This window comes from Neofelis nebulosa, chromosome 9 (assembly GCF_028018385.1).
Source record: "Neofelis nebulosa isolate mNeoNeb1 chromosome 9, mNeoNeb1.pri, whole genome shotgun sequence".
Taxonomy (NCBI): domain Eukaryota; kingdom Metazoa; phylum Chordata; class Mammalia; order Carnivora; family Felidae; genus Neofelis; species Neofelis nebulosa.
Window position 1 is genome coordinate 140,554,327 of NC_080790.1, and position 13,245 is coordinate 140,567,571.

General features: G+C 57.2%; 1 protein-coding gene across 6 annotated transcripts in view; it reads right to left on the reverse strand.

Annotated features, from left to right (window-relative positions):
- DIDO1 (death inducer-obliterator 1) overlaps positions 1 to 13,245 on the reverse strand; it is a 50,634-nt gene that overhangs the window by 5,460 nt on the left and 31,929 nt on the right. For 5 of the 6 annotated variants that reach the window (XM_058686179.1, XM_058686180.1, XM_058686178.1 and 2 more), the window contains 9 exons: positions 11,631 to 12,105; positions 11,350 to 11,509; positions 10,002 to 10,118; positions 9,774 to 9,878; positions 9,461 to 9,596; positions 8,678 to 9,206; positions 8,107 to 8,260; positions 7,329 to 7,418; positions 6,319 to 6,514 (listed from right to left, as the gene is read on the reverse strand). In XM_058686179.1, the coding sequence (XP_058542162.1) occupies positions 6,319 to 6,514; positions 7,329 to 7,418; positions 8,107 to 8,260; positions 8,678 to 9,206; positions 9,461 to 9,596; positions 9,774 to 9,878; positions 10,002 to 10,118; positions 11,350 to 11,509; positions 11,631 to 12,105 (1,962 nt within the window). Of the gene's footprint in view, positions 1 to 5,855; positions 6,515 to 7,328; positions 7,419 to 8,106; positions 8,261 to 8,677; positions 9,207 to 9,460; positions 9,597 to 9,773; positions 9,879 to 10,001; positions 10,119 to 11,349; positions 11,510 to 11,630; positions 12,106 to 13,245 lie in introns of those variants that run through there. The other variant, XM_058686183.1, reaches the window with a different exon arrangement.

The window sequence follows — 13,245 nt, forward strand, 5'->3', positions numbered from 1 at the left end:
CAATAAATCCAGAATACCAAAAGAGGGACGACAACAACAAAACCCCGCCACCCCAAGTCACAAAACAGTAATTTTAGGGAGAAATGACATACAAAGAACAAAAACTTATGTCACTAGCATATTTAAAATCAAATTGTATAAACTCAACTGACAACATCATCGTAGAACGTGGATGTTTATGCACGCGGTACGTACACGTTCTCTACTTACTAAAAATCAGTAGTTTCCCTATTCCTTTTGGTTTTAAAGATGATCACAAGTCACTTGAAATAGTTCTCTGTGGGTGCCATTATACAATTCTCAAACTCTGTTAACCTCCCTAAATTCCAACAGAGATGGGTTGATAGGTCGAGCACTCGAGGGTTGGTGGATGGCCCGTCCAGCCCCTGAGGAGGAGTATCAGGGGCGCCGGAGAGCTGGGGAACCCCAGCATCTGCGCAGACAGCATACTGAGACCCTCCTTCCCTCCCAGGTTGGGCCTCCTGCCTCATAGCTGATGTGCGAGAGCACAGATGTCCATTGAAGACATCCGCTCCTAACACACCAGGACCTTGCCATCACCTCAAGAGACATGGCTTCCAGAACGTCCTCTCCCTGCCCCCCCCCCAGCCCCCCAGCAAAAGCTGTGTATCCAGGAAAGGAAGAGCCAGGCAAAGGAGGGAACAGACTGGAAAATCAGGCAGCCCACACTTTGCTACATGGCAAACGTTTCTGCTCAGCAGACCTGAGGGTTAATCTATCAAGTTCATTTCCTAATTAACACGAGCTAAGGATAACTTACAAGGGCACGCCTCTCACCATAGCAGTTTACTGGACATCTGACTGCTTACTCCGACCCAGCCTGGGGTTTGGTCAATTGCTAACATGGCTATCTGGCCCTTCTGGACCGCAGGTCGGCTGCCAGCGGCCCCAGAGCCTGCAGACCTGCTCTGCGAGCCTGGCTCTCCCTGAAGAACCTGACACGAGAATCACGGTGAAGGAATGCGCTCAGCCACGTGGGTGGGTGGGTGCGAGCCAGGGCCGGGGAGCCTTGGTGAGGGGGGTTGGTCCCCGGGACCTGTACTCCACGCAGGGAAAGCCCAACTGGGGCTTGTGGCTCGGGGTCAGGCCCCAGAGGTCAGTAAGCTGTGCATGGCAGGGAAGTCATGGTGTTAAATCCGGGGAGGCTTGGGTCTCAGTCCTGGTGAAGCGTGCCTTCACAAGGGAAACTTACAACGGGTGAATACGCAGACTAGAGGGCGATCACTACACCCCTAACCTCGGCAGCCCTCTGCAGTCCTATTCATCACGGGGGAAGACGGTTAAATCACTCAGCATTTACATTTGTTTTGAGAACAGCAAGCTCGCCAGGCACTGGCATCTAATTAAGTAGCTTTCAACTCTCGAGCGGACTGCATCTGCACCTATCTGTAAACAGTCTAACGAGGATCGGTGTTAAGTTTTGAATTTCACCGAGACTTTATGCCTACGTCTGTTCTGAAGCAGTCGGATCTCATCACCCGACGCGTGTGTTCGTGTCACGGCTGCATTAGTATCTGAAGTGTAAACGGCAGTAACTGACGTTTGTGGAACAAACAGTAAAATTTGCTAATCTAGTGGCCTCGGAATCGACCTTTAGATCTTTACTGACGTGAGGGCGCGCCCCAGGTTCACCCAGGCTCCTGCTGCCACCAGGGGGGTGGCGGGCGAGGCGACAGGGGGCAAGATCAAACGGGTGCCCCCATCTGGGAGGCAGTAGGGGGCCGGCTCTCCTCCAGAACGCCCGTCGCCCAGCCAGGGCCCTCTGCAGGCCTGCCCGCTGCCGAGTGCTCCTCGGGAGAGGAGAGGGTGCGGTGGTGGCGACCACACTGGCTGCAGCCCAGGGCACAGGGCTGCTTCTCCGGTTTTGCCAAATTCCTCCCTTCGTCCATTATTAGAAGCAGAGATGCCTACTTACCCCACCGCCCTCTGGAGGGTTGTTGTCAGGTTTGTAATTCGCAAAGCAGATGGAAACAGGCAACTAGGTGGGTGGGCGGGTGGGGTGTGCCGTCCCACCTCCAGAGGGGTGTCGATTGGGCTCAGCAGGGGTGTCGGCACCCACGCCCTCTAAAGTGCCAGGGCAATGGGTCTCCGGGGTGTGGTGCACGGAAAACAAGCCTGGTTGGCTTTACGCAGGCATCCCTGAGTGCTCTTGGTGGGTGTCTCCAGCCTCAGCCTCTGTGGCTAGACTCAGACCACCCGTACAGAAACAGTGGACCAACCCAGGGACGGGGGCATCTGCAAGGTCGTGTGCCAGCAGATTTCTGACATGAGACCAAAACCAGGGCTTGGATCCAGGTGTGTCAGCAGCAGGGATGCCAGGGAAGGTGAAGGTGTGGGAAGCACACCCCTGTCCCCCCCCCACCCCACCGGGACACATCACGGGACAAGACTTAGTTTTAATAAGCCATCTGAAAGCTGACTCCTTAACCCCGGAACTACGAAAGTAGTGCTTTTACTCCTAAATCTGGTGCCCTACACTATTCATTTTTCTTTAAATGAAGACTCTCTTATGGTCTGAATCCATCAAGACAGAATTTTCACTCCTGCTAAGCAGAAACTACGTGGGAGTTAACAGGCCATGGTTCTTAAGTAGGACTGGTCCAGAAAGAGACTTGGCAAATACAGGGCAATAGTATGTACCACCCCCAGCCCACTGCCACCACCACCACACACACGCGCGTTGCGTACACACACACACACACACACACACACACACACACACACACACAGCCTCCGTCCAATTCTGACTCCCTGAGACCCGTACGCAGCCACGGGGCTTAGCACACGTTTCAGGTAAAGGGAGAGTGCTGTCCGTCTTCGTCCAGGCGCTCAGAGCAGCACGGCCCCGCACACCCTCAGCCGGGCTGCGCTCCCACGGCTGGGTGGCGTCGGCTCGTCCTCCGTCACGGCGGACCTGCGACAAGAGCTACAAACGGTTCAAATTCAAACAAACAGTGACCAGTTTCTATAAAATATTTTTATTGATTTCGAAGGAGAAAGAGCGATACATGGTACTCAGTATCATACTTGACTTTGAGGACAGTGTGAGCACGGCCACTGATTCACACCACACACACAGGAAAACCGAGGAATGCTTACCTGACAATACTCCAACCCAGAGTTTGCAGCTAACTTAGAAAGCAGTTCAAAATGAATACAGAAGCCGGCACCACGGCTTTACTCCAGGCAGACAGCCCTCGCCACTCAGCACCCGGGGAAGGCGGTGTCCCCGCCGTCTACGGTGTGCGCCTCTTAGAAGCCCAAGGTCACCCAACAGGCGTCCCAGGCGAGAACCTGTGCCCTGGTTTCACTCGGGAGTGACGGGGTGCCCTGGCCTGGGTCCAGTCCTGTCGGGGTCACGGGGCACACATAAGACGAATGTCCAGCGTGCCCGGTCTTCCTTCCGTGTACAAGGCCTTGAGACGCGGAGAGCATCTGAGACCCACGTCCCCAGGGGAGAAGAGCCCTGTCAGCTCAGCTCGAGGCCACTTACATTAACGTCCCAAGTGGGAGACAGTCTGCTGGCTGAGGGAGACTCAGGCTTCCCAGGTGTCTTCCGAGATTACACTGTTAGGTGGTTAGAATGACACCGTGTGACAGAACGTGACAACCTGGCATTTCTGGGGGACAAGTCACACAAATACGCACGGACGGAAACGTCCTCAGGAGCCGAGCGCGCTCTGGCTGTGCTCTAAAATGCCGCGTGGACACTCGGTGTGTGGGCCGAGGACGGACCGTGTGTGGACACGCTCTCCGTGGGTCCGGTCAGGAGCGTGGAGCTGCGAAAACACGCAGCACTGGCCAAGGGACAGGCTCACATAGAGTCCCTGGGTCAGGACGTGGTTTAAGCACCCTCTGGTGCCAACAGCCAGAATCTGGGGAGAATCCCACGTCACCGAAACCTACTGGGCTCCCGAGTGCGGGAGGCAAGGGCACCTGTGATTTTCTACGGGAATAAAAGGACTTTCCACAAAGGGAGCTCCGGGAAGAGCGCCGGTCGCTCCTGTGGCACCCTCCCTACCTCCACCCTAAGCTCCTCTTCACACCCTCCCCCTGCTCACACAGCAGGCCCCTCACCTAGACTGGTGGCTCCCCCGAGCCGCGGCCCTGCGTCCCGCCGAGGCCTGCGCTTTGTGCCCTGCTCCCTGGCGGGAGCATTTACTGGGTGTGTGACCTCAGGCCAGGGACAGCCGTGGGCAGGGCCGCGGCGGGAGTCAAGGGCGCCCCCGCCAGGCTGGGGGCAGTGCTGGCTGGACGGCAGGCTATTCCGCTGAGGGACATCACTGCCGCCCCCCGACCAGCCTGTGCCGCGGAGGCCACTTCTGTGACCCAGGAGAAACGTTCCCGCGCCCAGCCCTGCAGATGCATGCACACGGGACACACACACCAGGACCCACACCCAGGCTTCCAAGCACACGCACACACACACGCACACACCACGAAGCCGGGACACACGAGCATCCGCACCCAGAGAGCGCCAAGTCATGCTACGAACACACGAGGCAGGTCAGGTAGATGACCCGGCCTGGGGCCAAGGCTGTTTCGCTGGGGAAGCGGATCACATACGCACAGATATCAATGGTAGGCAATGGCATCAGGAGAATAAAAAACAGATGCTGAATTAGGTTAGGTTGAGAAGCCCTTAAAACACAGCTCTTTCAGGGGGCTCTTCGGGTGGTGCTGTAGTTTTGGGAGGGCGGGTGGCCGATCCCCGAGTGTGCCGGGGTGCTCAGCGGGTCGGGCGAGAGGCCCCACCCCGCCCGCCCCGCTTGTGCCCGTGCCGCCCCAGAATGTCCCGTGGGGCCTCGGCCTCTCCACCAGCTGGGTTGCACCCACTGCGACTCCAATGGAGGGTCTCCTCTCCCATCCGCTGCAAGGAACCCGTGCCCGCCTAGCCACGGAGCCCAGCTCCTCACACCCCTGCCCAGGCGGAGCCCCCACACAGGCCCCGTCCTGCTCATCCCACAGCAGAGTCTCAGGGAGGCTCATGCTCTGCGGACCCTGCAGCGGGGACAGCCCCCCCGGGCATCCCCCCCCCCCCGGCTCTGCGGACACCTGTGTCGGTGTCAGCGGGATCCCTACGTTTCCGCCACATTCTCCACACGAGCTCCTATGCTGGCGACTGACCGGAGGTTCTCCACGGGGCCCGAGAGACCAGTTTCTTCGTCTTCGCCTCCAGGAGCACAGGACGGCGATCCAGGGAGCAGGCCAGCGCACTTCACACAGCCGCTCGCCGAGAACCTCCACCAAGGTTCTTGCCGCCACCCGTTGGGTGGCGTCTCTTCCCCCCACGGAGTGGGAGGGGACACCCTAAAGTACTCGGTTTTCATGTATTCGGCAGTGAGGTAACCCAATGCAGCGTGCCAGCAGACACGTGGCCCCGCGGTCGCAGACACCCACCGCTACCGTCTGGGGCCTGCTTCTGACACGTAGGGACCTGGGCTGTGCGTGTGGCGTGGGAGGCACGCTCTGGCCGAAGCAGCCCTGCGGGGCCCCCGCTACGGTTCAGGTGGGGCGGGTCCGGCGCGTGGCTGTAGCGGGAGCGCCTGGCCGGGACCGGTGATGGGGCCAAGGGTACGGAGGTGCCAGTCCGGGCGGCGCCAGCAATGGCCCGGCGCTCGGCCGCTGCCTCCGGAACAAAGCACCTCAAAAAGAGCCCACCGTGCGTCAGATACGGCGCCCTGCGAGCGTTCCCAATCCTTTGGGGACTTCATGGCCAAGGAGACACTTCAATGTGGGCGTCTTCTGTCAAGTGTGCGGCTAGTCACGTGCCCCCCCAGACCGGGTGCCCCTTGGAATGGCCCTCAACCCCTTGACAAGTCTGAACCGTTGGGTGTTTTGCTTAAGACTAATTTGCAAGTAATCCTCCAAAAGCGGAACTTTGTAAGGAACGGACAGACAGAGCTGCTCGCCTGCGTCTCCCGGGAGGCAGGAGAGGAACCCGCCTGGCGCGTGCGCAGCTCTGAGCTGTCGGTAAAGCGCAAGCACCCGCGAGCCCACGTCAGCGGTTACCTTCCTCTGTGGCTCTTCTGCGCTTCCATGGACCCGAGGCCATGACAGGGGTTTTCCCCTCTGCGTGCCACTTGCTAAGACAGTTCATGCCAACGGTGAGGGTTATTTCTGGTGCACCCCGCCATCCCCAGGACCCCAGAGGCCGAGTCCTATAGCTCAGCACGGCTTCACCTGCATTCAGCGCTCTTGCTGCTACAAAGCCTGTGAGCAGCTCGGGAGGACGTGGCGTTGGCGGGAAAGGGACGTGTGGGATCAGGTGTCACCACTCCGAAAACTGGCGCTTACCTGGTCCCTCAAAGGGCAAGAGTTTGGATGGAATAGGGTCCTTGGCGCTCAGCGGGATCAGGTAGAGGTCCTTGACGTGCCTGCTGTTATTAGCTACGACACCGAAGCGGCCGCGGCTGCTAAAATAGGAGTAGAGAGAGATATAGGCCACCTCCTCCTCCTCGGTCGCGGGGTGGAAGCGGATGAGACACAGCTCCTGCGGCACAAACAGGACGAGAGCACGTTGGCCTGCGGTTACCGGAGAAGGCGTCCGCGCTCAGCCTGCACCTGAACCTCACCAGCAGTCTCACAGGAGAGGGACAAGAGCTCCCCGGACTTGGTTCCCACGGCCCTGCCGGCCCGCACGTTGGGACAAGTGCTAGGGACGACACGGTGTCCAGTATCAGGCTGCTGGACTCCAACCCTGGTCTCGGCAGGAACCTCAAGATCACGCCTATTCGTAGCCCCACGTCCTTGAAACAGCCCCTCTCGTGGTGTTCTCGCACCGACACATCATCTGCTGTGAGGACAGTGGTCCCGATCACCCGGCCGTGTGATCTGCACGAGAGCCAGGAAGGCTCAAGGAGCCCAGAAGGTCTGAGCCCCGTGTGGAGCCTGAGGACGAAGGCAGCCTTTCCCCCTGTACGCGGCCCAGCAGCAGCCGCGTCTCAGGGGCTCACGGCACCCAGGCCCCCCCAGAGCCCAGGCCTCGAGCCCCAGCAGGGTCATCATAAAGCACCCGCTGGCTTCCTCGGTCACAGAAACAATAAGGAGACACGGCGCCTCTCTTTCTAACACCGACCAGCACGCATTATTAAAATTACTTGTAATAAAACTGCCATCACTGTATCACCCAAACACACTCTGTTATCCAGCTATGAACATAATTTTAAACATTTACCTGGCAACGATTAATAACTTATAGGCTGACATTTCAAGTGCTGACCCATCAAGATAAAAAGTGAAAGAGAAAGTTGCATTTGAACACACACCTTCCTCCACAGGTGCAGAGATTAGACTAAAGCAGGTACCTTAGACACAGAGGATTTGAGCTTGCCGACATAATCCCAGACTGTCCTGGGCGCGATCCTTCCGCCAATGTGAATCGTGTCTGGCAGGTCCTAGACAAAACATACTTGGAGTAAATGACCGGTAAACCCACGGCACTCGGAGACACTGATGCAGTAATTTCGAGGCATCCAACTACCTGAGACTCAGGGGAACAACTATTCCAAAGAAAACGGTCATAACAGTATTAGACGGTGCTTGGTTATCATCCAGGATTATGAGTCACCAGACACAAACGTGCTACGATGGCCTCCAGCCAAACAGGATTACGTTTTGCAAAACTCTTAGGTCACCTTTCGGGAACATATGCGTACGGCAAGGAGATACGATCCAGAACGACTTGCTAGGCTACTTGCGGAGGTCGCACACCCTAGCGCTGTTTACGCTAAGTCTGTAAAAGCAGAGCTGTTGTGCGTGTTACTGCACACCAACACCCACACGCTGGGAGCGCACGCCCTGGGGAAACGCCCTCACTGCACAAAGGGGGGAAGACGATGGCGGCTTCGTCGTCGATGTCGGGATCCCCGACTGCTCATCTCAGTGCCTACCACCGTCCAGACTGCTTAACCTGCTGACTCGTGACAGCGGGCTCTCCCGTGCCTCCCGTGCTTATGCGTCCGGACACGCTGCTGGAAGGCCGCCGCACTGGTCTACGCGGGGTCAGGGCGTCTACAGAAGACGCGTACACGTACGCCCGTGCGCACACGCTCGCTCTCTCGCTCTCCCTCTCCCAGTTCTAACCTCGCTGAGATAGTCACAGCACCCTGAGACGGGATACGCCTTAGTGACAAATTTTGCTACACTCTGCATGTTAATGAATCCTTTCCAAATGGTGCTGAGTCGAGACAAAAAGAGGGTCGTATCTCCTTCCGGAGGGGACCTTGACTCGGAGAGGCTGTAAAACAAAATCAGAGAAGAGAGATAAATCTTTCTTTCTGCACAAAACATTTCCAAGTACGGACATCTTCGGCAATTATTAACAGCAAGAGCAAACTCCTGCACGTTTTGGTAGTTTTTTTCAAATCGAGTACTTTAACTGTGACGCGTTCTGGTCAAGAAAAAATAAAACGAAGAGGCGACAAACCCGAATGACCACAAGATCACGTTTCGGGTTTTAAGAGCCGCAGGTTTAGAACAGCGAGCAGGCAGCCTATAAGCAGGCCTCCTATTGCCCATGCAAAGCACCCGCGCGTGGCCATATTCTAGGCACAGAGGACTGAGCTGAGTGCTGGGATCCCTCCCCTCTGCTCCTTCTGTTAACCCACAGGGAATGCAACTCATGGCTTGTCCAGACTCCACGTGTAGAGCGCACCTGACGCGTGGTGACGGTGGCACCGGCAGGAGGTATCTGGGCTCGGGGGACGAGGACGGCTTCGCCAGTATGGACTTGGGCACTGTCACCGAGGTCACGGCAGGCTTCAGGACCTCCTGTCGGGATTCCACTGGGTGGGCGCCGTCAGGGCGGGCTGCTGCAGGGGCCGTGACTGCGCACGACCCGCCTGGCGCGGTCCTGGGGTCTCGGCCAGACACCGTGACCGTGGTGAGCACCGGGCCCCCGCAGGTGGCCGGGCAGGAGGGGCCTTCCAGGGCAGAAGGCTCCGGGTGGCTGTCTCCCGGCGGCACAGGGAAATACTTTCTCTCCAAGTGTGCGTGCGAAGCAGCACTGTCCAGGTCTGGCTCGGAGGCACTTTCAGGCAGAGCTTCTGGAACCACGTCATCAGCCGAGCTAAGAACTGGCTCAGAAGGAGTGGTGTCATACTTGGATCTCAACTCTTCCTTCTTAGAAGTGGACAGCTTTTGCTTTTTTGGAGCCGGTTCATCTTCCGATGACGGAACCTGACCTGAAGAACATGGGGAAGGCCTTCGTGAGGAATCCCACACACTGGAGGGCACAGCTTGCCCACGAGTAGATGATTTCTTACGAAAAAGAAAAAGCCGTGAAGGTAGAGGCAGACACTACAACTTCAGAAAACCGCCCCGGTCTTCTAACTTGTTTCACGTGGGTCGGGTACGACTGCCATTAGGAGGACAGCGACTTTAAACAACAGCCAGCGAAGTCTCAGCTCCGAGGTTCCACGCCCCAAGTCACGCTCACCTGTACAAATTTTACAGTTCAGGTCGAACAGATGTGCCCGGTGCTGACTCGTGGTGTCTTTCAACATACTGCTGAAGATGTCAAGGAGGGGCGCGGCGCTCTGCTCGGGGACGGCTCGCACGGACTCCTGCTGCTCCTGTGGGGCGACGAGCGGACGCCTGAGCCCTTCCTGCCCGTCCCGCGGCACCGGCACGGGACGGCGCGTGTGACGAAGGGCCGCCGGCACCGTGCCGGGCGATTCAGACACCGAAGTCCCTGGGGACGGAGGACCTTTACCCGACCTTCACAAACCCCGGGAGCCCCAAACGCTTACGTCTGAATCGGACACGGGTGGCGAGTCCTCCATGTTGGGCACAGCGTCCCGTTTAACGGTGGTCTGTTTACTGTCACCGTGCTGCTTATTTCTGGACTCCATCGCCTGACACGAAAGGGACACAGAGCCTGAAGCCCTGCTCTGGAGGGCTCGCTCATGCCTCGCCCAGCAGCCGCCCCCGGAGACCCAGGCCGCCGGCGCTGAGCCCCCTCACCGGCTGGCACTCACAGGCTTTGTGGGCCGCTCCCTCCACGTGGACAGCTCTTTGGACACGAGTTCTTCTGGCTTCATCCTCACAAGTTTTGCCAAAGAGATCTCCTCACGCAGAACACGATGGAAGAGGCCCTGTAAACAAACACCCTTCGTTCACTCGTTTAAAAACACTTTGGCGTCCGCTTCTGAGACAGTAGGGAGAATACGAGAAAAACCCAGCAGCGCGAGAACTTTCGCCAGAGGCCCGGCGGCAACAGGACGAAGGATTGAGCTCACCCGGGTCCCCAGCGGCCCACGAGGGTAAATGCCACGCTGTCCCCGATGGGCAGTGCCAGGTAGTGGCCCCTGGGGCCATGCCGCACCGACTCTGCTAAAAAAGGCCTCACGGAAAACAAAACCAACTCGAAAAGGTACGGGGTGGCTTGGTCGGTTGAGTGTCCGTCCGACTCTTGATTTCGGTTCAGGTCGTGATCTCATGGTTCATGAGATCGAGCCCCGCAATGGGCTCCGCGCTCACGGCACCAAGCCCTACTGGGGATTCTCTCTCCCCCCGCCCCTCTGTCCCCTGTCCACTCATGCTCTCTCTCAAAGTAAATACATAAACTTTAAAAAGAAAGCTAAAAAAAAAAAAAAAAAAAAAAAAAAAAAAGTACCAGATTAGGAGTAAAGGTGGGAATCACCCCCCCCCACTACAGTGTTACTACAGTGTGATGGGAGGTGACAGTATGGGAGTCTGTTCCTGAACATCTGGAGAGAAGGCCAGAAGACAGTGAGCCTCAGAGGGCAGGAGGTGGGGGAAACCACACCAGGCGAGTGGCCAATGCTCTCTGAGTGACTCCCGTTTCAACCTCACTGCGAGACACTGCCCCCCACGGCTGCCATCAGGACTCTGCCCCACTCCCCGAGTGAGAACAGCACCTGTCCACGGGGGGAGCGCTGCAGGGCGTGCTTAGGACCCATTACTGCTCAAGGACGCCCAGATCAGCGGGCTGACTCAACCGATGGAACAGTAACAAGGCAGAGAAAGTTGTCTGAAGCTCAAAGATAGAGAGACCCTAAGATAAAGAATCTCAATATTACTCCGGAGCCAATGGAACAATAGAAACTTTACAGCCACGTGTAGAGAACAATCTGGTGAAACGAGGACGGACTTCAGAGAACCAGCGAGAACCCCTGACTCCGACCCCAGGTTAGGCAGGGGAGGGAAGGACAAATGGGAATTCTCTATACCGACAAGGCGTGTCCTTCCGACTTCGACGGAAAGGACAGCTCTTCAGCGTGCTGTGTCCAGCTTTTCACTATGAAGCGTGGCTAAAAGAACCTAGAAAGCCAGAACGTTCCCACTCGGGTCATCTGCACACACCTGATTTTTGGGATCCTTGAGGTTGAACATGATGCTGCGGTATTTACTCTTGTAGCGATTGTCTGTGACTTGGAACAAGTTAAACAGCTCTTTCTCAATATGGAGGGCAATTTTTCCTACTTCGTTTTCCGTCATGATTAGGTCATCACTGTCGTTGACTCTAGGAACAGGAAGAGAAGAGCGGCGTAAACCCCACCTGTGCCTGGTCTCGAAGGGTGGAAACATGAAAACGACCGGGCCGAACCCACTTCGACAGCAAGAAATCAAACAGGACAGCCCACCTTTTCCACAAAATCTCCTTCAAGGAGCGTCTTATGTTCTGCCGTATCTGTGAATTTGGCTGCGACAGGGCAGGGCTCGAGGCCCCCAGGCGTCCTGGGGCTGGAGGAGCCAAGGGGCCGGAGGTGGCCACCGGCTTCCTGAGGGCCCCCGCCAACGCGGCAGAGCCCGGTGACTTCTTGGAAGCGGACGTGGCAGCCCCAGGTGCCAGCCTGGCCTGCTTGGCGGTGGGGGCGCCACCCGGCGGGGCAGCCGAGAGCCACGGCCTCTTGGGTATGGTGCCCTTGAAGCCCGACGGTGACTTCTTGCTGGCCACTTTGGCTGCTGCTGCGTTTGCGAAGGGAGGGGACTTCTTCGGCAGGAGGTTTCTGGGTGAAGGTTGTTTGCCGCCTGCCGAGGAGCCCGGAGGGGCCATCTTCTTCGGCCCAACAGCCACCACTGCAGTCTTCTCCTCCACACGCCTGTCCTCCTTCATGGCTGCAAGTGAGACATGAACACGCTCAGGGAGGCAGGGAGAAGGTCACCCGCTGTGCGGTCACCCGACTCAAAAAGCACGCTCGCCCCGGAACCAGCAAAGTTCACCGCGCGTTACTCCGGGACGGCAACTTAAAATCAGGAAGTTCACGAGTGTTAGTTAGGGGTTGCCAGCAATATTTGTAAGTGGCCACGCTGTATTTCAGAAAATGTTTTGCTACCTTATGTTAAACCTTTCACTTCAAGCAACAAACCTGAGTTTCCAAAGTCTTAATTTAAATCACTAACTAAACTTGAAAATTGAATGGCAAATTTTGCAGGATCAGAAAAAGATTCAGAAGAACACTTTCACAGACAAGTTTAATGTTTTTGTGAACCTGAGTGTAGAAATCAGACAGACGCGTTCTCTGTCAACGCATGTTCGCCGGCCCTCGGGCTACGGTAGGGCGAGCTGCACTGCTGGGGGCCGCACTGCACACAGGTGTCCCCCCCCCCCCCCAATCTGGACAGCAGTCAAGGGCAAAGGAGGGCATCAGTGCAAGAGGGAAAGCTGAGGGGATCCATGGCACAGGGAAGGTCAGCCGCTCCACGTGCAAAGAGTGAGAGGCGGTGTGACAGATGTCCCCACGGTCTTCTGCTTGTACCCCATTATGGGGCAGGACGCTAAATTAGCGCTTTTGATCCAAACAAGGGCTGTGGTCAAAAGCTAAAATAATGTGAAAACTTCTTCACTTGCACAAAAATCTTCACGTGATGCTGGCACATGTTGGTGGGGGAGAGCAAGGACGGAAAGGACCGACGGTCTCGATTGTGATCAGACCGTCAGGGTGAAGGTGTGAAGGAAGCAAGGGAGGCGGTTCTGGGCCAGTGCCGCAGCCCCTCCAGGGACACAGCTGCTCGGGGAGCGGCGCAAGCAGGAAGGTCATGGACGGCCCCTGGTGGGTGCAGTGTAGAGTGACAGACAGGGGTCTGGAGGAGCCAAATGGCCAGGATACCGCGTGGGGATGCTGTCGAGGGTGGCGGTTAAGTCACTCAAGGGACCACCGGAGAAACTGCCTCTCAGACACTAAAATGGGGGGGTGGGGGTGGCTTCGACATATGCTCCAGCGATCTTCGGTCACCCGTCCGCCACCGCTGCTTCTC